Raw genomic sequence first — 24,784 nt, forward strand, 5'->3', positions numbered from 1 at the left:
ACCTAGACTGTTCCATCAGGAATTATCCTCTACTTACTCACAGACCTAAAGATATTCTGCAGAAGGTTCATAACACACATGTTACTAATGGCCCATGGCCAGGAGTACCTTGCAGAAGGAACTCATGGAGAGCTCTTGTAATTGATGTCATTCAGAAAGTCACTTCATGCAGGACCGTAGGCTACAGCCAATAACTACCTGCATTGGGAAACAGCCTTTACAATGTGGGTTGAGCAACGTGCGCTGTTTCCCTGCGAGCATAGCCACGCTTTCCTGAACCATGCATCTGCATTAACCACGCATAAGCGTGGTTAAGGCACATATCGGTCTAATGTCCAGATGGGCGGGGAGAGGAAGAGAAAGCATCAGAACAGGAAGCTCCAAATGTGGACAGGTAAGTGCGGCTGGGGCCGGGTTTGGGGGGAGGGTCGTTTTAGGGGTGGGGTCAGTTTTAGGGCTCAGGGTGGGGGGGCGAGATTTGTTTCTGGAAGGGGTCAGGGCAGGGGGAGGGTCGGCATAGTTTTAAGGAGTGGAGTCAGGTTGGAGGTGGTTTTTAGGGGTGGGTGTCGGTTTTAGAGTGCAGGGCGGGGGCTCTGGTAGTTTTTTTAAAGGGGGCAGGGTTTTAGGCCTCAGGGTGGGGAAAGGGGTAGGGGTAGTTTTAAGGGCAGTGTGGGGTTAAGCTTTAGTACTCAGGGCGGGGGACTGGGGTAGTTTTCGGTAGGGGGCAGGGTTTCAAGCCTCAGGGGCAGGGTGAGGGTAAGGGGTAATTTTAAGGGCAGGGTGGGGTAGGTTTTCTGCTTTAAGGTGGGGGGATAGGATTTTAGGGCTTAGGGAAGAGGGTTGTGGTGGTGGTGATCTTTACCACACATATTCCTTTACTACAAATCATGTGTTTACAACAAAATTGTGTGGCAAAGGCATGTGTGGTAAAGGCAAGTGTGGTTAAGATGCATTGTGTGATTGGGACCGCGTTTTAGAGGCACGCGCGGTTCAGCCATGCTTGCCTCTGTCATGCAACCACCTGTATTTACCCCTGATGTTTAGAAGAATTATCTAAATGCAAAGCAGTGCACGTTTATCACTTTCTCTCCCCAAAAAAGTCACTTTACATCTGCACAAGAACAAATTCAGCGTGAAAAGAAACTGTTTAGAATGAATTCAAGTAATTCCAATTGATTCCTACAGTGCTTACCTTATCTCCAGGAGCACCATGAGGTCCATAAACACCTTCTTGTCCAAGGCACTTACAGTTAACTTTGCAGCACTCTCGCTCCGCAACAGTGTCCTGCGATGCAACATATAAGAATTAAGCATGTTCTCAAAACTTTGTTTTCAAATAGATAATCCTATAAAATGTTTGTTAAGATTGAAAAATAAATGGAGAACCTACAACATCTCTCTGTAGGAGGCTTGGAAGGTTCTGCTGACCGATAACCAATTCATCCTTGTATCCAAACCCTCTTCCGAACTCCAGCTGCTGAATCTCTTTTAGGTCCTGCGTGCTCTCCAGGCCGACCATCAGAAGTGCCATGAGTCCTTCAAAGAAAACAATACGTCTAGTATTCATGGAGAACAAATTTAGAATCTAAATCCTCTCCCAATAATAGCTGCTGAAAAATTATTTGCTTTTTTTGTTCTGACTCCACCAATTCCTAGTGTCAATTCCTAGAACCAGAACTGTTAAAATGGGTGATAGAGCTTTCTCAGTGGTGGCCACCAAGCGATGGAATACTATTCCTTGTCAGCCGTGGTCAGAAAGCTGCTGAAACCTACCTTTTCAGTAGGTTAACAATGAGAAGTCAATGGGTCGTGCTTGACATTAGCGGTAAGAAGATTTGGGAATTGCTGCATATATATATATATATAAATATATATATATATATGTCAGTTTCCATTGTTCATAGTCTAGATACCCACGTTTTATTGTAACTAGTTTTGTTTTACTGGCTGGACTTCAACTCTTTCTGTCCAAGTGACACTTTTGATCTTAATTAAGCTGGTATGCCTACGTATTACAAGGGGAGGTGAAGTCTAAAAGGATTTACTCACATACAGGTTTCCCTGTTCGCAGATCTCCTCATGTGACAGAGGAGTCGGGGTTCCTTCGCTGGAATGCCTTGGAAGTGAGTCAACTCCCAGAAATGTACACTTTTGTGGGTATTCACAAACTCCTCTCCCAGGCATTCGCGGCCTGAGTTTTATTCCTCTCAAGAGAAGCAACAAATCCCTGTAGCCATACTGGAACCTTGCTTTTCGTATCAGAACTGTATAAAATGATGCACCTCAATGATGAACATTATGGAAGTATCGCAATGGACATTGGAGCCATGTACCCATAAGCTGGAGAAGTGGAAGGAGGGAATAACTGTGGGACATGGAGATGTGGGTGCACGCAGGGTCGACTCCACTTGGCTCGACGCAGGCACTGAAACGTTCCCCTATGTAGAGATGCCGGCAACCCCTCCCGGACTCGGGTGGCATGGGTTCTAAAACAAGTCTGGGATAGTTAACAGCTATGTTTCATCTGTTGAGGATGCACAGGGGGGAACTGCTACAGAAGATTATGGAATGCATAGGCAATGTAAACAGATGGGCAGCTACAGACCCCACTTATGTACAAGTTGTATATTGAAATGTGAAAACGCAATAAAAATATTCCCCACCCCCCAAAGAAAAACAAACAAACAGACGCAGCTGGGAGCTGTGCACTTTGTGTCGCAGAAGTACTCAGTGACTTATTAAGGGTGCGCACAGTTGGAGACCCTTCTGTCCATTACATTTGGGAAGATATTTTTGCAAAACAAAATATATGAAACTACATATAGTTTTAGAAACTTTTAACTATTTTCCAGTAACACACCGCATAATTATTCTGGCAAATGATATTGTGAACATATGTTGTCAGCCATCACATTTTTGCATTGTGCAAGGGGAAAATAATAAGCATTTTTCATTAGAAAAAGTCATCAACAAACATGGCAGGCACACTCTAACCCAAAATGAGGAACTGAACGGCCTTTTCTGCAGTAGCACCTTCAGATACAAGATATTAACTAGGCTTTGCCTTTCTATTTGTCGTTTGTGTGCCGGCTATGCCTAGACGGGATTCCCGTGCTCACCGTACCACACGATTCAAGCTTTAGCTCACTGAGGAGGCGTAAGGAGGCCGAAACAGGCTGCCTGCGTTCCCGTTCAGAGGCGACTTCACTTGGGCTGTTCCTATTGGAGAAAGGCCAAGGCTGATTTGCATACAGCTGGCTCCTGTCTCAGGTAGCATGGAGCGTAAAAAAGATGGACTGGGATGCAGCACCAGTGGCTAAGATTAATTCAAGCATTCCACCCATCACCTTTTTGTTTCCTGTTACTTGAAACAACTAATATGATTGCGTGCACACCTTTGTACATGGCCTATGGGTTTGGTACCTAACATAGTTTCATGTCAGATTTCAGGATATTCACAAAGCAAACATTTACATGCAGCTAGCCTAAGTGGGTCTTATTTACTTCGTGATTTTCATGAAATTGTGTCATGAATTTGGCCCTTCAGGACTGACGGTAGACACCCCGACCCCCGTATTATTTTTCCCAGAATATCCCAATGCATAAAATTTTACCTAGCGAATATTCTACCAGGCGGAAAGTTCTGCATGCATAAATATGACAAAGAGTCTTTTGCACACATGTAGTTTTTTGTTCACGGAGAAATGTCTTCTCGGGCACCATCATTAACCCCTTCCCAGTCCCATCCTGAAAAGACACTTGGGGGTCTATTAGGATGTAGGGCGGATCCGGTGGCGATCCGCCCTACATCCTTCCCCGCCCGCCATCCATTTCCCCCCACTATATTAGTATGGCGGGGGGACCGCGGCGGACGGGAAGACCGTCCGCCGCTTTTCCGACGGTCGACAAGTCGACAGGGCAGAAAAAGGTTTAATATGGTGGCGGTGTCTGCTAGACACCGCCATCCATATCAGGAAGCAGGCGGGAGGCAGCCTTTCCGTGGCAGCAGAACGGCATGCAGATTTTCAAGTTGGAGGCCCGTTGCGGGCCCCCAGGATGATGGGGAGGGGCACATGGGGGGTACCTATGGTACCCCCCTGCAAGTGCATGCACAACTTGGCAGGCACCGCACGGTGCCTGCCACGTTGTGCATGCATATGCACAATATGCATTTTTGGCATTGCGGCGGGTGATGCTGAAAGCACTGCCCGCCGCAATGTTAAAAATGCAAGATGCGCCCGCCATCCTAATCACCCCCACGGGACCGCCGCACTTATGGCGGGCGGTCCCTTTTTACGACAGTCTGCCCACCATCCTAATGATGCCCTTAGTATTGTCTCTGACACAAGCACATATGGCTGGCATATTTGCAAGACGTATGGATAAATCTACAAACCTACTAGCGTGTCGTCACACTTACGAAGTTGAGGCTCTTCTCCACTGCCTCAAAGCACATACCTTGTTTGCGGAGGGATTCAACAGTCTCTCTCAGTGTTTCCGGAGAATCATCAATGCCATCTGTGAATACCAGGAGAACCTGTGGAACAATATAAAACCTGTAAGACACACACAATGAAATCACTGCAACAAAGACCCCACTAAAGAGATTCCCATAAAGTGGAACTAAGCAAATAAGACAAGAGGTTCAAGTTCAGTGGTGCGGTCTGAGCATGACACGTCAATAAGTAATGGATGGACACTGGATGGACACTGACGAGATTAGAAGGGGAAATCTACTGAAATCATGGAAGTCGAGGGAATTGAGAGCGTAGTCTTCGATCAGTCAGAATTTAGAATGCATGGAAAGCTTTTTTGGTATTGGCCAGTAAATGTATCTCTCTGGGCCAGTGACTGTGCTTGCGAGTCTGATGACAACATCTTCTGGCAGAGTGGGGCCATTTGTAGGCTTCGACCTCAAAGACCTACAGACCACTTGTGAACTCATCGAACAGCGGTGTAGCTATAAAAAGGGGAGGTGGGAATGTATAATATACAGGGCCCAGTGCAGCAGATGTCACGTGAGGGATTTGTTGCTCTATGGCTATTCTGTCTTGAGATAACATAATTTGGATGTTCTACCACCAAGAGGCAGCTGGCTTGGAGGAAGATTAGTGGGTTTTCAAGTGGCTTTTTAAAGCCCAATGGCACCAAAGTCAATTCACCAAAATGCCAGTGGCAGCAGAACTGACAACACATAACATTTTATCATCTGATGACATCACATGGTTGATACCTTATTCCATTCTTGGTCCTGCAAAAGACTTCTATTTGCTGCTGAGGGACCAGGCAAGAACTTGAAAATACATAAAGTAAATAGGGGGTTAATTTGCCCGCTGAGGCCAAGGGGTAGCCACGGAACTGCCAGTTGTGCATGGCTTTCCAGTTGGGTAAGGTTGTCTTTTTTTTTTAATCACTCTTCAAGATGTTAACCAATAATCAGTGATTGCCCAGACACATAACTCTGTATTCTATATGTATAGGCTAAATTTGTGAAAAGCCCACACTTAACATAATAGTTCTGTTTGGTCAAAGGGCTCTATAAAAGTCATAATTCTCCTAGACTTGAAACCCCCAAGGTTATAACCTTTACTTCTCAGAGACCGTCTTTATGCAGGACACCTCCCAAGCCCTCCCCTGGGAACTCTTTTCCTCCAGTCCTCAGAAATTTAACTGCAATCACCACTTCCCAGAAGCGTCCTAAGGCCCACCCTTTCAAAAAACGCTTACTTATTTTTTAAGCTTATTATTGACTTCCATCAAATGCTCTGTCTTGAAGGTTCAGTTCATGTATTGACTATGTCCACCCTTCTTCCATCATGTAACCCTTTCACTTTAGAAGCTTTCTTTGTAAAGACCCTATGAGGTCTAGGTGTACTATTAAAATGCTAAAAAAAGGAATTTTGAAAAAGGGCAAGCCAGGGGGTAACTTCTGCTACCCTTTGTGAGTCCTAATTGCTCTTAATGCTCAGTGAGGTCAAAACAATTAAACTGGGCACAAGACGTTGGATGGTTGAGGATGTAAGCAAATGTTTGCGCGATAAAGTTTCATTTAATTTGGGTGTTTGAATAAAACCATCTACCCAAAGAAGGAGACTGTCTATTGAGAGGGAGCTACTTCTTCTCCAGTGTTCATGGTAAATTGATGCTCACCTTTTTGTTTACAGGCCCAGAGCTGATTTTCTTCCAAATGGACGTCAGGAACTCTTCATTCAGGTAGGTGTCCACTGTGGAATGCGCAGCCAAGAATTTGCGCAGGATCTCCTCGTTGTATTTCTCGAAGTCCGAATCAAACAAGGCGCTTCCTCCTGCCCCAGCTATGATGTACTTGAAGCGGATTGTGATGGGAGAGCCAGACGAGCAGCTGATGTTGCTCAGGATGGAGATGCGATGCATGATTCCAGGGAGGTACAGCTGCAACTTCTGTTGCATGCGCAGGGCGGACGCAGGCGTGGTCCGCCTAGAGAAGTCAACTCCAATAGTCACGTCAATGTTGCAATCTGCATGAGTGGATGGAAAGAAAGGGTGAAACAGACATCACATGATCAGAGGGGTTTCGGCTAGATTGTATGTAGACTTCATCAGCCATAGAGTGTCTCAATGAAATGGCTGCTGAACGCCCTCTAGAGGAAGGCGAGCCAATAAATTAACCGGGAGAGTCGAGCCAAGGGTCTGGCTCGGATCTTGGTGCCTATGCATGAGCCGAGCCCTGAAAATATTAGCAATGTAAATCATGCAACATACATCATGTAAAATATGATGGTCTCTTCAAAAATCAAAAAGTGTATTCCTTTAGCGTGTGGAAGCTTTGACGTTAAAAGGACACATTATAGCCCTGCACTGAGAAGTACTTATTAAAAGTGATAGTTTTGTACAACTGGTAGTCTGAACTCACATATTTGAAATGACTTTACTTTTGGTGAAATAAAATATTTTCCTAAGGTCACACATTTTAGGCGGGGAGGCCACAATTTATCCAGATTTTCCGATTTTACTTTGTAGAAGTTAGTCAGTAAATGGGTACCTATTTGTCTTTCCGTATGGGAAGGATTTGTTTTCACCTTTTAGCGCGTTTCTCCACAGTTGTTAAAATATCACCCCAACGATATTGGAGCGCTTTACCTGAGCTTTACCTGAGCACTAGTTTCCTTACATAGGGTCACATGCATTGTTTATAAGACTAGGGAGATTATGTGATTTGCCAGGAATCACAGGATGTTGAGTTGAAGCCGAGACTCAAACCTGATTCCCCAGTCTTCACAGGCGGCAGCTCTAACCATAACGCCACACCCTGGGTAGAGGGCGGCAGGCAGAAACCACACAAAAGCTCGGCTCGTTATGGACTTGAGGTGCCTCCAGGAACTCGAGCTGAGCCAGACCCAGGCTTCAGGCTCGAGCGTGGCTCGAGCTTTCAGTAGCTCACCGGCCTCTAACACCCTCACAGGCTGAAGCAACAGCAGGACTGATACACAAGACTTGTGCCTGTCTGGAAGGCGTTTGGCCTGGTCTCCTCTCATCTTCGACGGCTGGGCAATTCCTGCATCTCATAGAACGTATCTGCAGCCTCACTGCCATTGGCACCCTAGGAGACTGCCTTCTTTTGCCCTTTTCCACTCTATTCCAACCCCCACCATAATATGTAGTCCTTAAACAGTAGAAAGGGCCCTACCACTTGTGAGTACTTGCCTGGTACGTTACAGCCAAGCCACCATCTATTATTGCAGAATGGGAGAACATCTCACCAGGTTTGAAGAGAGTAGGTCTGCCTGGTGAAGCAAAGAGTCAGGGGGGCATATTAACAAGCGGCAGCGATAATTATCGCTGGCCGCTCTTAGCGAGAAAAATGTTATCGCTGGCTATCGCAGGAAATCATCGCCATGCTAGCGTTGCATTAACAACGCATAGGGCAATGGCGATAATTTCCCAGCGATATCAATGTTTTCCATGGAACATCGCTGGTTTTCCAGCGATGTTCCATGGAAAACGGCGATTACCTTGCTGATATGACCCTGTGGTCGTACCAGCAGAATCCACCCCCAAGGATAAGTATAGCTAAGTCTGCATTTTAGCAGATGTTCATTTTTGGAGAAAACAGCTGTTTTCTCCAAAAACTAACATCTGCTAAAATGCGTGGGCAGCCTTGTAAATATCACGATGTGTACATCAGCGATATTTACAAGGTTGTACTGCCCAGTGACGCCCACTTTGCATCTCATTAGAGATGCAAGGGGAGGCGTTGGGTAAAAGGGTGTTAACATGTGCTAATGCATGTTATCACCCTCTTGTAAATAGGGTGATATTTTTATCTCCGCTTTTTTGGCTTTTAAAGCCAAAAAAGCGGAGATATGGCCCTAGTAAATATGCCCCATGGTGTTTTGACACTAGGACGCAAGCCATTAATGCCTGCTTGGATATATAGGCCCGCCATTTCACTGTTCTTCAAAGTCACAGGCTTATGCCGTCTCATTCGGTTTTCCGTCCAAGTTTCCAAGCACAGGCAGAACAAACTGTTGAAAGCAGCCCAAGGCTGCACTGATTGTGCCAGAAGAGGGTAGAACAGGGCCTTGTTAGAGTAACCATGAATCCGACCCTAAGCCGACCCTAAGCCTAACTCTAAAGCTAAGTCTCTCTCTACCCCATACCCTGAACCTAATCCAAGCCATAACCCTACCTCTAGGACCAACCCTAACATTACTTCTCTCCCTAAATCTAAGGCTAAGCCTACCTCCTAACTAACCCCAAACCTTAACCAAACCATAACCCTATAGCTCAACCGAACACTATCCGGCTAAGCTTACCTCCTACCCAAACCCTATTCCAAACCATAACCCTGTACCCTAACCTTAAAAGGACCACTTACTCTAATCACAACGTTAAACCGAGCTTCTACCCTAACCCCAAGCCTAATCTAAACTATAACCCCACTCCGTACCCTGACCAAACTTCAACCCCTTACTCTAACCAGAAGGTGAAGCTTTCCTCTCCTACCTCCTACCCCAACCTCAGACCTAATGAAAACCATAACCCCACCCCGAACCCTAACCTTAATACAAACCATTGCTCTAACCGGAAGACTAAGCCTAGCTCCTGCCCTAAAACCAAACCTAATCCAAACCATAACCCCATTATCCCTTTAATTATGCCAGCTCTTGGCTGTCTGTCTCTCGTGGACCCCGCGCTACACCGCAAACAATGGTGCCTTTAAGTCAACCGTCTCCAGGACTGAGTTATGTCCAAGAACGCACTGACAGATGTCCAGGCGGGCTTCAAGGAGGGGTGGGCACCTTGGATCAGTTCTTCCAGTTACACCAGGCGCCAACTAAGGGCCTGAGATACAGTTTGGTGGGATGGATATCCAGGCGACCTTATTACAAGTGAATTATGTCCTAATGCCCGAGTAATTAGGTGACAGGGTAGGCGTCACCTTTGTGACCGAGTGCCCATCGGCCACACTCTATATCAGGCCGGTCTGTTGCACTGAAGCGAGGTCCACTTTACCTCATGGTTATTGCCCCCATGCCAGCCTTTTCCTGTACAGATTGCCTCTTGATGAGAGTAGCTGCTCGGGAACGTGGCCAGCTCGGGGCCAATGTAGCCACCATGAAAAAAAACATGCACTGTTTTATTTTGTGTTTTCTAATTGTGTATAAAAAAACACGAATGATGCGTGGTAATATCTGAAAATGTTTGCCAGCGTGCTTCGCTCTCCTTTTTAAAGTTTAATGAAGAGCTTACTTACTCTGCACATTGAGAACCCAGTATTTTACTGTTTATGCAATGCTGCCATCTAGTGGATTTTTAAATATCTTTTTTTTAGGATGGAAATGGAAGGTGTTAAAAGCGGATGAATGTGTCAACGTGTGTATGCACAGGAACTCACAAACGTTGTTTAGATTAACAAAAGATGTTTTTCACATTTAAACCCATCCTACTGGCTTTGCAAATGCCGGGAAAAGTGGTAAAATGGATTGCTTTTTCTATAGTATGCATATAAATATAAAACAAAGTAAATGTAGCAAACTGTGGTGGTTGTGCGCATTTTACAGATGTAAAACAGCTCCTTATGCATTTCAATGGACGATCTACCTAGGGTGTGGAATGATAAGCCAAACATAAATGATGTCACAGAACATGTCATGAGTGAAGTAATATGTGAGGTCATAAGCAGTGCATGAAGGGGGCGCAAGTCATAGTTCTGCTAACTGTAACTGGTGAATTTCTGTGGTTTATTTGAGTTCAAAACATTAATGTTGTCACTGACAGGTTTACTTAACATTAACATTATTTTAACCTCTGTTTTTTCAGTGAATTTCTTTTAATACTGAACTTTTCAACATAAAGTAATATTTTATTACCATGAGTAAATCCAACCGCCCACAGGCAGCCAACCCCAAACTGCACAGGGCTTTCGGCAGGGGGTTGGCCACAAGGTCTGGCCTGTGGCTTTCAGCAGGCAGTTGGCCACAAGGTCTGGCCAGTGGCCAGGCACTGCGGCCAACGTACCTGGAGGAAGCCAACCAGCCCCCGTGCAGGCAGCCAATCCCACGCTGCGCATGGCCTTTTGTCATACGTGGCTTGGGGTTAACTGCGGAGCCTGGCTTCTAACCAGGCCCTGCGTCCAACTCCCTGCAGGCAACCAACCCGTTGCCGCCCACAGCCATTTCAGGAGCTAGATGGTTCAAGGGAAAAAAGCTCCCTGTGCCAGTCAGAACGCTCCATTTTTTAACTGGCGCTCTTGCGAGACTCTCGCAGGAGTTCCTTGGACCCAGCCGTTCCAAATATACAAAAAATTTTAAACCTTAATTTCTCCAAAACTACTGAATGGGTTTACCTCAAACCAAAAAAAAACACAATCTGCGAACCAAGATCTAGGGTCCTGACACATTTGATGTAATTCCATTCAGCAGTCATTGCAAAAACGGTTCTGACAAAAGTCTATGGAAAATGCATGGGGATTTTGTGTTTTAGGACCCTTTTTACTTGGCTTCTGCTTGACAGACCACCCCAAAACTTTCCATGCACAAACTAGGCAAAAAAAGCACTTGTTTGGAGAGTTTTGTGTAGATTTGTCAAACAGTGCAGAATTTATAAGCAAAACAAAAAAGGCATTTCCTATGAAAATGCTGACCTAACTAAAACTACGCCACTGGGTAATATATATGGGTATTATATTCTAGTAAATTATATTATATATACTAACCATGCGTGGTAAAGGCATGTCTGGTGAAGGCAACTGCATGGTAAAAGCATGAGTGGAAAATTCATGAGTGGAAAGCGCATGTATGGTAAAGGCATGCGTTATGTCATCACACAACTGTATATGTTCATACAAGATGACATTTTTAATGGTAATTCTTCTGAAAAATATGCACATTTCACATCAATTGTAAATGTTTTAAATAACTTTTCTCTGTGAGGAGATCCCTTGCACAAAAAATCATACAACACACTGGCAAGGGAAAGAGTCGAGGAGAAAATATCTTGCACGTTTCACGCAACGTGAAATTTGGGAGGTACAGGAGATTATGCCAACAGGAATGATTTGCAGATTTCTCAAAGGCCGAACTGGGAGAGATTGTGCCCTTATTTACAAAGCTAGAGAACATCACATAGCATTAACTATCTGTGTATGGGCTGTTGAAAAAGAGAGTAACTTTTTGTGAGATAAGGAGATTTCTAAAAAAAGAACTCATCAAGAAGAAAATGTTGAGACCACCAGAAATTATTACTCTAGCCAAGCAGACGAAGACTCAGATGTAGATGGAGTTTAATAGAGGTGAGGGTTGGGGAAAGGGTCAGTTCTTAATTTGAGCTGGTGGTTACAGGTGGGGACGACTAGCACTTATTTGTGTGGACCATCACTTATTTTTTTTTTGATCCATAGCAAGAGAGAGATAGTGACAAAGAGAACAATCTAAGATGAAAAAGAACCTGCAAGAGTGATATAAAGCGACAGGGAGTGTCTGGTGGTGGATCAAAGAGGCATGAGATGGCATCGAGACCTTGGTGTTTTAGACCCTGTCCCTCGATAACGCAGGAATGTCTCTCATCTTCCTTGTAAGTAGTGGATCACGGTCAACGCTGGTGTCTGGTGGCTCAGTGGACTAATGCGTCCATTGCAGGAGCCTGTGTTTGACCTCATGGTCACAGGTTCAAATCCCGGCGGGTCCACTCAGCCTTTCATCCATCTGAGGTCGATAAAATGAGTACCATTGAGTAGGGTAACAATGAACATCTGCTATTCAGCGCCAAGAGACCTCTGGGTGAACGTGCGTTTTACAAATACACATGTTATGTTATGTAATTATGCATACGAATGACATTTCTGCAGGACAAAGATAGGGGACTGATGGGATCCAACCGTAATCAAGACGACCAATTCATGGTTCTGCAGAGATTTAAAGATTGCCTCATGAATATAAAGTAGTGTGGAATTGTCTTTTAAATACCCTGAGAATGGTTTCTTCCACCTCTGCTTTGGAAAAATCCTTAAACGTCATGTAGCAGTTACCCTCCTGTGTCATGTCCGTTGGAAACTGACGAGCACTAATTACCCTCCGACACGGCTATGTAAAATTATTTCATACTTGTGTATGGAATTCATGAATTATTTTCATAACGGTACTTATCTATTTTGTATGTTTAAGTATTCACAAAACATCTATATTATGGATTTTTGCCCATATTTTGTATGGTTCCTCCCACCCAATGTTCTTAGGCTTTTGTATCTCTTGCACAACACAGTGAATCATTTTGGGGTCATGTATGCACTACAGATTTTGGTTGCTTTGGAAACCGATTTGACTGACAGTGGAGTAGCAAGGGGAGGGTGGTCTGCCCCAGGTGGCACGAGTTTTGGGGGTGGCAGCTTCCCCCCCGCTTTCACCTGCAGCCGTTGTTGCAAGCTGGCCGTTTCAGGAGTCACCAGCACCCCTCTCCCCCGCTCTTACATGCGGCCGCCGCGGGCAGCATACGCATTGACCGCCACGGGCGGCACAAGAGCTAGCTACACTACTGGTGATTGATTCTAGGGTGTTGTATATGTCAGTGGACCCAGGGCCGACATCTATTTGTCTGGGTTGGGATGGGTGAGGACACTTACTGTTTCACTTTCAGTTTCAACTGTCTTTAACCCCTTCAGCGCGGCGCGGATTACCGCGCTGTACTGAAGGTTCCGTGCGCGGGCGGGGCCATGACGGAGCGGTTCCGTCATACGCACAGCGCAAACGATGTGCATGACAGAACCGCTCCGTCATGTGCATCGAAGGGGTTAAGACTGAGTTCACCACCTGTAATTGGGTGCCGGTAAGAGAGAGGGAACATTTCTTCTGATTCTCTCAGTTGGTTAATTGTCTAAAATCTGCAGTAGGCCCGATTCACAAACTGCCTTTTGTAGTATGCAAAGTAGTATTAAAGTGGTACCACTTACTACAAAATGCAGTTCACAAACATATAAGTATAAATCTTCACTTCCGTGTGCCCTATCTTTTCTAGGGGGAGATTTCCAAGCATGTAAGGTTACTACCTAAAATGTTATTTCTTTAAATAATTAATTAAGTCTATTATTTTCACTATACCTAGGAACCATAGGAAGAGCTGGTGGACATCTCCGCCCTTGAGTGAAAAGTTACTCTTAGTACCTTTACACTTGTAAATTCAATCTTAGATGTCTGCACCCCCTGCATTCGGTGGGTGAAGATAATTTAAGTCTACAATAAGGTGTAAATGCACACTCTAAAATAGTGAATAGCAAAAAAGTGTGGTATAACGCCTAGGTGCAAGAGTAAATCTGCATGTGTAAATTTTTCTTGAACAAACATTTCCACAGCTAATGGGCCCCGCATTCATGGGCATGTCAGTGTTTCCATGAATTAAAACATTAAATTCAGAGCTATTAGTCTTCCCAAAGATTTTTTTTTTTTTAATCAGCAGTTTCCCTCTTTCTAATCTGTGAATGTATGTCACTTCCTTGAGGTGCAGTACAAGATCATGAATAACAAGGGTAATACAAACATCTTTAATTCTATTAATAAACTAGCTTGCAGCCTTCTAAAAAATCGGAGTTGAAGTTGTTCTGAAAAAACAGCAAAGACACCTCTTAAATGTAAAACTAAATATTGTACTGACTGCTGTTTAGTGGTATGCTTTATTATGTAACTCAATTTGAGTGTTTAATGCAGGGGAAAGCCAGGTTTAATGCTCTGCTGCCACCTAGGCATTAGTTGCTGGATTTCACAGTGCTTCTCTAACTGGGTTCGTTCAGGTGTGCATTTAATTTCTGACAAAAGGTATAAAAAGCATTAGTAAAGCCAATAGGGTGGGCCTTGGCAGCCTCTGGTGCTTTATTATTTTATTTTATTTTTTTGCAAGTATAAGCAATGGACATTAAAATAATAAAAAGTAAAATACCGCTGTCTAAAGTGGCATGCATATGACTACAAAAAAGTGAAAGAATCAGTTGCTGCAAAACTAAAATAAAAAAATAAATAAAAGCAGACCCTGGCCCACTAGCCCAGCCATAAAGTGGACTTTGTAGTCGGATGTGCATATGTAAAATGCTCCCACTCATAGAAAGAAGAGTGATGGCTGAATTGGAATGGCCTATTGCGCCACAATTTATGCTTTTGTGTGCGGGGGAAAATGTGGAAGACACTTCAATTGATTAGGAAGGTTGAATGACAACAACTGTAGGATTTTGTTTGGAACACATAGGGCTAGTGCAACAATTAAAGCTGTCCCTGGGCCAGATAATAACAAAATGCCTCTCTCAGTAAAAAGGATTGCTTTCTCTTAACAATGCATCTATGACATGAAGCTGTGAATGTAATAAAAAGGATGATGATGAGAGTATATTTTATACATAAAATAGTTATGTCCCAATTGAGGTGGAAGGATACACCGAAACATCCAACCGAATGATGATGATACTAAAATATTGGTGTGGGCTGCACCAATATGAGTGTGCTGGGTCTGGTGGCTCAGTGGACTCATGCGCCCATTGCAGGGGCCTGTGTTTGACCTCATGGTCACAGGTTCAAATCCCGGTGGGTCCACTCAGCCTTTCATCCATCTGAGGTCGATAAAATGAGTACCATTGATTTGGATAACAATGAACATCTGTTATTCAGCGCCAAGAGACCTTTGGGTGAACGTGCGCTTTACAAATACACATGTTATGTTATAAAATATGATTGATATTATCGCAAGCCAATGGCTGAAGGATCCTGAGTCAAAGAAGCTAATGGATAAAGAGGCCAGTATATAAATATTATTAACAAAATTGGGTATGCAAAAGCATACTGTGTCTACTGTGCTTGTGACCTAATGGACAGACGTTCCTCTGTGTTTTTAACTATGTAATTTGGCCTTAAGAAAGAAAGCAAGTCATATTTCAAACACCACATTAAAAGGTTAAAAACATAAAAAAGAAATTGCCTTGCAGGACTTGAACTCAACTCTACTGGCTTAAAGTAAAAAATAGAACGACCCACTGCCTTGCAGGTGCATGACCTCTCCAAAAAATTATAAGAAACATTGGCAAAACCAATCAGTCTGGCCTTTCACATAGCTACACTTACCTCAAGTACTAGACCTCCCTTCCAAGTCAGAAAAAACGATGTGAAGTCTTTAACAAGACTGCAGGCCTTCATATCTTTACTAGATGTACCTATGAAGTCAGAAGCAACTACTTAACAAGTCTGTCACAATGTCACAAAGCTGCAATAGCGTTTGTTGTTTCTAAATGTCCCACTTGAGTAAGATACAATGCTTAAAATGCCCTTCAGAAAGTTGAGTGGGTGTGGCTTCAACACAAAAATGTGCATGCCACTTTTGCTACTCCAATAAAGCTTTGATATTCTTTCAAGATGATGCCATTCCACAAGCCCTTACTAAGTGTCCCTCACAAATCAAAAGCAAAAGCATTGAAATACTTACACAAAGCTGCAGTTCCAATAGTCCTTACTAGATGTTCCTCACAAGTCAAATGCAAAAGCATTGATAGACATTTATGAAGATGCAATTCTATAAGTCATTACTGTGTCACAAGTCAAATGCAAAAGCATTGAAATACTTTAATTAAGCTGCAGTTCCACTAGTCGATACTAGGTGTCTTGAAGCATCCCCTAGGGGAGAATGGCTTTACTGCATCTGTGTGAAAAATGAACTGCATCAAGCTGAGCGTGTGTGGCTTTAATATGTACATTTGCATACATATATTTGCAATTTTAACCAGTTGTGATTATTTTCTTTAGGATTAATTATTTGAGCTGGTGTATAATAAGAAATAGATTTGGGAAAAAGGGGGTGGTGATGGACAGAGTTTCAGAATGATGCAGAATACTCTTACCAAGTCAAGAGATCATGGTTTTAATCCATCACCGTTTTTTAGCTCACTGCACCATCCCAGCTCAGAACCTAGCTACATGCAAATTAGTCTGTACCTGTCCCAGTGCATGATGGGAACAGGGCAAACCAAACTACTAAGCCAATTCTTATACTGGGAAGGAAACAAGCTTCCGGGGACCGGTTTCTGGCATCACAGCCTTCATCGGCCCGGCTTGCCTGAATCCTGATGGTGCAATGAGCAAGGGACTCACGTCTGAGCATACCCTCCCACACTGAGTGTGGATAAAATCGATTTGGGAAAAAGGGGGTGGTGATGGACAGAGTTTCTGAATGATGCAGAATACTCTTACCAAGTCAAGAGATCATGGTTTTAATCCATCACCGTTTTTTAGCTCACTGCACCATCCCAGCTCAGAACCTGGCTACATGCAAATTAGTCTGTACCTGTCCCAGTGCATGATGGGAACAGGGCAAACCAAACTACTAAGCCAATTCTTATACTGGGAAGGAAACAAGCTTCCGGGGACCGGTTTCTGGCATCACAGCCTTCATTGGCCCGGCTTGCCTGAATCCTGATGGTGCAATGAGCAAGGGACTCACGTCTGAGCATACCCTCCCACACTGAGTGTGGATAAAATCGATTTGGGAAAAAGGGGGTGGTGATGGACAGAGTTTCTGAATGATGCAGAATACTCTTACCAAGTCAAGAGATCATGGTTTTAATCCATCACCGTTTTTTAGCTCACTGCACCATCCCAGCTCAGAACCTGGCTACATGCAAATTAGTCTGTACCTGTCCCAGTGCATGATGGGAACAGGGCAAACCAAACTACTAAGCCAATTCTTATACTGGGAAGGAAACAAGCTTCCGGGGACCGGTTTCTGGCATCACAGCCTTCATTGGCCCGGCTTGCCTGAATCCTGATGGTGCAATGAGCAAGGGACTCACGTCTGAGCATACCCTCCCACACTGAGTGTGGATAAAATCGATTTGGGAAAAAGGGGGTGGTGATGGACAGAGTTTCTGAATGATGCAGAATACTCTTACCAAGTCAAGAGATCATGGTTTTAATCCATCACTGTTTTTTAGCTCACTGCACCATCCCAGCTCAGAACCTGGCTACATGCAAATTAGTCTGTACCTGTCCCAGTGCATGATGGGAACAGGGCAAACCAAACTACTAAGCCAATTCTTATACTGGGAAGGAAACAAGCTTCCGGGGACCGGTTTCTGGCATCACAGCCTTCATCGGCCCGGCTTGCCTGAATCCTGATGGTGCAATGAGCAAGGGACTCACGTCTGAGCATACCCTCCCATACTGAGTGTGGATAAAATCGATTTGGGAAAAAGGGGGTGGTGATGGACAGAGTTTCTGAATGATGCAGAATACTCTTACCAAGTCAAGAGATCATGGTTTTAATCCATCACCGTTTTTTTAGCTCACTGCACTATCCCAGCTCAGAACCTGGCTACATGCAAATTAATCTGTACCTGTCCCAGTGCATGATGGAAACAGGGCAAACCAAACTACTAAGCCAATTCTTATACTGGGAAGGAAACAAGCTTCCGGGGACCGGTTTCTGGCATCACAGCCTTCATCGGCCCGGCTTGCCTGAATCCTGATGGTGCAATGAGCAAGGGACTCACGTCTGAGCATACCCTCCCACACTGAGTGTGGATAAAATCGATTTGGGAAAAAGGGGGTGGTGATGGACAGAGTTTCTGAATGATGCAGAATACTCTTACCAAGTCAAGAGATCATGGTTTTAATCCATCACCGTTTTTTAGCTCACTGCACCATCCCAGCTCAGAACCTGGCTACATGCAAATTAGTCTGTACCTGTCCCAGTGCATGATGGGAACAGGGCAAACCAAACTACTAAGCCAATTCTTATACTACGAAGGAAACAAGCTTCCGGGGACCGGTTTCTGGCATCACAGCCTTCATCGGCCCGGCTTGCCTGAATCCTGATGGTGCAATGAGCAAGGGACTCACGTCTGAGCATACCCTCCCACACTGAGTGTGGATAAAATCGATTTGGGAAAAAGGGGGTGGTGATGGACAGAGTTTCTTAATGATGAAGAATACTCTTACCAAGTCAAGAGATCATGGTTTTAATCCATCACCGTTTTTTAGCTCACTGCACCATCCCAGCTCAGAACCTGGCTACATGCAAATTAGTCTGTACCTGTCCCAGTGCATGATGGGAACAGGGCAAACCAAACTACTAAGCCAATTCTTATACTGGGAAGGAAACAAGCTTAAACATTGTAATTTACAATCAATGACTTGAGGTTTATAAAAAATATTTGCTGTAATCCTATTATACATAGGGACTAGCAGTCATTGAGAAGTGTGTGTGTGTATAAGTATTCTTCAAAGCTGCGGGCCATTAGTTGTTATGCGAGGTCTCTCACGAGCCAAATGTATTGAAATTCTTTAACTAAGTTCTGAAAGTTTTTATGTTCCTCTAAAAGTCAAATGCAAACATTTTTCAACTTTTCAGTTCAAGCTGCTGTTCCACTAGTAGGTGTTCCTTTCAAGTCAAAATCAAAAACTAGTCACTAGAATGGCATTTCTGCAGCCTTGTGAGGAATGACCTGCACCAAACTGATTGTAATTTACAATACATGTTTTGCCAAAGTATCAAACAGTTGCACATTGGTGCGTATCCATTAGTTGTTACTATGCGTCTCTCACAAGTTAAATGTGAAAGAGTTGATAGTCTTTCTGAAGATGCAATTCCACATGTCAAATGCAAAAGCACTGAAATTATTAACCAAGCAGCAGTTCCACAAGTCGCGGGGTCCCTCACAAGTCTAATGCAGAAGTGTTGATAGTGTTTTTAGAAGATGCAATTCCACAAGTCAAATGCAAAAGCATTGAAATTCTTTAATTACGCTGCAGTTCTACAAGTCTTTACTAGGTGTTCCTCTAAAAGTCAAATGCAAAAGCCTTGAAATTCTTACTACTGAAATTCATAAATCAACTGCAGTTTGTCACTAGTTGTCCTGAAGATCCCTCTAGGGGAGAGTGGTGTTACTGCAGCCTTCTGAAGAATGACCAGGACCAAGCTGAGGGGGGTGTGGCTTTAGTATATAAATATGCATACACACTCATGCAATTTTAACCAGTCCGCTTGTTTTCTATAGGATTAATTATTTATATTGGTTTATAGCGAGCAATGAGCATTGTAATTTACAATAATTGTTTATAGAGTTATAAAAATAGTTAATTTAACCCTACTATACATATAGCCTAGCAGTCATTGAGAAGTACAAGTGTCCAACAATTTTGATTTGGGAGGAAATATTTATTTTAGGTGTATGTCTGTATGTGCAAGGACAAAATGCATTCACTCAAAGTGGAAGCATCCAAATGACTGTAGTGGGCTGGTCTGTTGGCCTATACCTTTTGCTGGGATGGGAGGGAGTATGATTTGAGGGACATGTCCACAAGCAATAGTGAAGAAATGCTAATTAGAAGCCCCTATATATGTATGCATTTTCTGTATGATATTTTTTGGAAAACAGGTCTGTCTTTAGGCCAGACCTAATATGAATGGTCACTGAGCAACCCTCAAAGAACCACAGGAAATGCTTGCTGTACTTGAAAGCACATGAACATTCAGATGATTCTGAGTTTGTACAGATTAGATTAGTTTTTCTAGTCCTATTTTGAAGTAGCTCCAGGGCTGGACTGGAATACCAAAAGCAGTCCTGGAAAAAAGTCTTAAACTAGAGTTTCTCCTTTCGAATCCATGTGCTTTCCTTCTCTGTCTTCTCCCGCTCTGATCGCTTTCTTTCATTCTTCCCCTTCCCTCACTTACTGTCTCTCTTGGAGCCTCCCTAGTCCTGCTGTAATTAACCTCGTGGGAGGTGGGGAAAGTGACAGAGGCATCAGGAGTGATCCTTGGCTTTCAAAACTGGCCTAAAAGTTTTCTGGTCCACCAGGGAAATGCCTGGTGAAATAAAAGGCCTATTAAGCTCCGAGTACCTTACTGTGGGTATTATCTTCAGGTTTCACATATTAAAATAATGCTTTTATTAAGATTTACCTTATGTATAATCTTTGATAAATTTGCAAATGGAGGTTTTCTTAAATCACATGAGAAAGCTTACCTTGAGATGGGGTATCTGCTGGCTCGCAGATCTGAGATACAATGCGCCTTGTGATGGTATCAAGCACGCCAAAACTCTCCACTGTGTACAAGTTCTTAGGGGTGCCAGCGATTTGGATAAGCTCAAATGAGTTTAGGAGTCCAATACCAATTGTGAAAATATTTACTCCCAGTCTTCTTAAAGCGGCTGCTTCCTCTTCCACCGTGTCATTTGAGTTTCCATCAGTGATGACCACTAGGTACTGCGGCACCCCTTGGTTCCTGCGGCTTCCATTGTCCGGGTCAAAAAACCGCCTGACGAACTTCAGACCCTTTCCAGTGAAAGTTGTGCTTTTCAGCTGCTTGATGTCATCAATGCGCTTGTCAATATCGCTGCTGGAATAAAGTTCATCTAGGTAGAACTCTTTCTTAGGTTCTTTGCTGTACTGTGCCACCCCGATACGTACTTTGTTCTCTGCAATGGTGAAGCTTGACACAATGTCCTTCATGAAGCGTTTCATGGTGGTGAAATTACTAAGTGTGATACTTGCTGAGCCATCAACCAAGAAAACAACATCGACCTGCTCTTGTGCACAAGCTAGAAAGAAAGTACAAAGAAAATGTTTGTCAGAATTTCTGTTTTTTGGGGTTCAAAATATTCCATCTTTTACACAATCGACACAATTGTTTATTTATTTGTTTCTAAAACATTTAACATTTGAAAAGTTCATGTCCTAGAGTCACACTAGAAAACAACAAATCAACAACTATTTTACCATAAAAAGATACAGTTTAGATATTTTTACCCTAAAGAAGAACACATATGGAACAGCCATTTATAAACATTTGTTAAAAATGAAAAGTATCAGGAAAATAATTCTCAAATCACTAATACAGAAGAATAGGTCAAATCTACACACTTGTGCTAATGAGTGGGATGGAAAATGTTCAGATGGTGCATTTTAACTAATTAACAATGGGTTAGTGGCTCTGATCCCTATACAACTGGTCACTCCGAAATGCATCAGTGTTCTTACAAAGCCTGACAAGTGCAATATATTATATGTGGGATAACGTACCCGTCTTGCTGGCTTTATAGGGATATTGCAAGTCACCAAGGAGTTTCATAATAGGATCATGGAACTCCGAGGTGACGTGCAACAGGGTATTTTATTCCTTAGGATGCATGGGCGCAATTGAAATAATTCCTTGTGCAGTAAATCCACAAGAAAGGAAGGTGCACTCTGATTGAAGTCAGTCAGGAGACATACGTTATCCAAAAATCTTCTCTTTATTAACGTAGTTTGTTTTAAAACCGGCACACAGCCAACGCGTTTCGTTCCCTAGTGCCGCAGGAACTTCGTCAGGGCTAACTCAAAGTACAACAGGACACGCACGACCTGAAAGTGATACCAAGTTTCATTAGTGTGTGACTTCACCAATTGGGATCGTCTCGTGCATACAGTCCAAGTAAATCTCAGGTATAGTCGTCTCCTTCCAATGTAAATATCATAGATGTAATGTATCACAAGATTAAAAAGCTATCACTCCCCTGGGTTCTCGTTAAAATGCAAAGGTCCTAAACGGCATGCTAACTAAAGAACCCCATTGCACCCTATTTTATAGCGCAAAGGTCCTAAACGGCATGGTAACCTGCAGCAACAAGGTACGAGCCATGTGCAATCAGAGCAGCTTTTTGGAATTTTTAATCTCAGAATGGGGGATAACGAACGCTCACCAGACTTGCCAGGGAGGTCTTTTACATGAGTCGTTTGGATTTCATATCTACTATCTAATGCACAGAGGGATATTGTCAACAGCAGCCCTGGATCCTTGGCTACATGTGGCCAGTAGAGCCAAGGAATTTGATTATATTCATAGGATGAGGTGGAAATACAGTGTTGTAGTCCTAGGCCAGCACCACCACAATATAAAGGTTGCGTTATTGAATACACATTTTAGCGAAATATTTCCATTTTTGCATAAGCCATACTTGTGCCTTGATAAGATGACTACCAAGATCAGAGTGCCTCTCTAAGAGTAGTTTAGTTGCAGATATTACCAATTTGTAGAAGTATAAAACTTACTATTGTGCTTACTATTCACAAGAATGCTTATCTTCTACACCCTAAATGTAAATAGTGAAATTCCAGTGTGCTTAGGGTTTGGTAAAATTGTCAAATGAAGAGGCAAACAGTTGAATGACTCATCGGAATATGAAGAATGCTCTAGGATAGACAAATAAAATGAATGTGAAAAAGCACATGAAGCTTAAATATTTAATTTTTCTCAAATTATGGGGAAAATTATTTGTTCCAAAAATTGCTCATCATAAACTGCTCTGATCTCAAACATGAGACGTTATATCGGTATCCGAGTGTTGTCGAGACATCCTGAGATTCTAGCACACAATTAGCTCCCTATGTGCCATAGTAAATTGTATCATACTGCTGTTTATGTACATTTTTATACCACTCTGTGATCTTTAAATGCTACTTTTTGCTCACAAATGGTAAGCCAGATCTCTCCACCATGTGGAAAAAAAATGGGCTCTAACATTTTTAACTTTTAAGAATTGCTCTTACCTGGTTTGGAATTATTGCATACAATGTGGGTGATATTATCATGTAGCTGCTCCAATCCTGTGTAATTTGTTACCATAAACCATCGATCTGGTGCCCCAGCAATTAGTTTGAGTTCTTCCACCTTAGCATCGCCCACACCAACAGCGAAAACCACAATGCCATCATTCTTTAAAGCCTTGGCCGCAGGCTCAAGTTTGGGTCTGTCATACTTGGTGGTTTCACCATCTGTAATTAGAACTAGGATCTTGGTCACCGTTGGGCGGCCACCATATTTGACCCCAAATCTCTCGTGGGTGTAGTTCAGAGCTGTTGCTGTGTAAGTGAACCCCTTTATGCGCTTCATGTTGAAGATTGCTTTACGGACGTCTGTCTTGGTGGAGTAGGTGTTCAGAAAGAATTGCTCATGCGGGTCTGTGCTGTAGATAACAGCCCCAAACTGGACCTGGTCCTTTCCAACCACGGAGTCGTTGACCAGAGACTCCATGAAGCGTTGCATTAATGTGAACTGGCTGGTTGTTATGCTTGCTGATCCGTCCACCAAGAACATGATGTCTGCTACCTCAGTCCTTTTACATGCTAGGAGAAGAGAAAGAAACATGTAAATGCTTGTTACCAAGCCTAAATACGTGTTCCAACAATTAAGGTAAGTTAGTTTGCAATCAAGCTGCCAGATGTCCTCTGCAGAAAATGCTCGCGAGCATCTCAGATATACACCTGCCATTGAATGCAAAATTCATAATGATTTTGTCAAGATTCTCTTTTGCAAATATTTGTCAATTCCATTCACATGAGAGCATCTAAAAAATATTACCTCCCAAAATATTTTTTCCAATGCTACTGACAAGTTAGTTTGAGATCAAGGTGCCAGATTTCTTCTGGAACAAATGTCGCGAGCATCTCAGAATTATACCAATCACAAATTACAGAGGGCCAGATATATCATAGTGTTGCATCACCCTTGCGCCACACAAGGGGGCGCAAGGGCGACTCAACACTAAAGTCAAACTTACCAAGCAATGCAAGGCCATCTGGCGTGGCCCTGCGTGGCTTGATAGATCTGGAGTAACACAAGGCAGTTCAAGTCGCTGCCTCACGTTACTCTGCCCCAGGGAAACTTTCCATGGGTGGAGCGTGGGTGTACCCACCCATGGATTTAGGTGCATTCCCAGATTTACCATAAGTGGTAGACAGAGACTGCATCAAAATGCTACACCTCCCCCAGGTGAGGCGTAACGAGGAGAAATATCTTTTTTCTTCTTGTTACTTCCTCATTCTGTAGTACACATAAAAAGAGGAAATGCCTCAGGGGATTATTTTTTGTGCCGGAAGGTGTGCCTTACTGCACAAAAATAATCCTGCTTACAGCGCCATGCTGCAAGGGGGCCTGCATGGGTGCTGGGCAGCACATTCTGTGCCATAGCTGGAAAATGACAGGAATGTGCAGTATATTGTTAATTACGGTGCATTCCTGCCCTTTGCCTACCACGCAACACAGCGAGGTGACTTGTTGCGATGCGTGAGGATTTGTTAAATATGCCCCAGAATTCATAACAATTTTATTAAGATACTCTTTCGCAAATATTTGCCAATTGCATTTGTGAATAACCATCTCAAATATGTTCTAGGCATCTTTAATGTAAATCTTTGTGAATTGACAATTGCCTTTTGTACGTCGTCCTGTATTGCAAAATCAATAAAATTATGTTTAAAAATAAATGAAAAAATGTAAACCTTTGTGAAAAACAGAATAAAAG

General features: G+C 43.2%; 1 protein-coding gene across 1 annotated transcript in view; it reads right to left on the reverse strand.

Annotated features, from left to right (window-relative positions):
- The window catches only part of LOC146789037 (collagen alpha-4(VI) chain-like), a 428,058-nt gene that overhangs the window by 142,614 nt on the left and 260,660 nt on the right, over window positions 1–24,784 (reverse strand). Inside the window, exons 10-15 of the mRNA XM_085630646.1 lie at window positions 23,031–23,606; window positions 20,468–21,043; window positions 6,151–6,497; window positions 4,459–4,537; window positions 1,391–1,536; window positions 1,193–1,285 (exon numbers count right to left, since the gene is read on the reverse strand). Of these exons, the coding sequence (XP_085486772.1) occupies window positions 1,193–1,285; window positions 1,391–1,536; window positions 4,459–4,537; window positions 6,151–6,497; window positions 20,468–21,043; window positions 23,031–23,606 (1,817 nt within the window). The remainder of the gene's footprint in view (window positions 1–1,192; window positions 1,286–1,390; window positions 1,537–4,458; window positions 4,538–6,150; window positions 6,498–20,467; window positions 21,044–23,030; window positions 23,607–24,784) is intronic.

Source organism: Triturus cristatus, chromosome 10 (genome assembly GCF_964204655.1).
Source record: "Triturus cristatus chromosome 10, aTriCri1.1, whole genome shotgun sequence".
Taxonomy (NCBI): domain Eukaryota; kingdom Metazoa; phylum Chordata; class Amphibia; order Caudata; family Salamandridae; genus Triturus; species Triturus cristatus.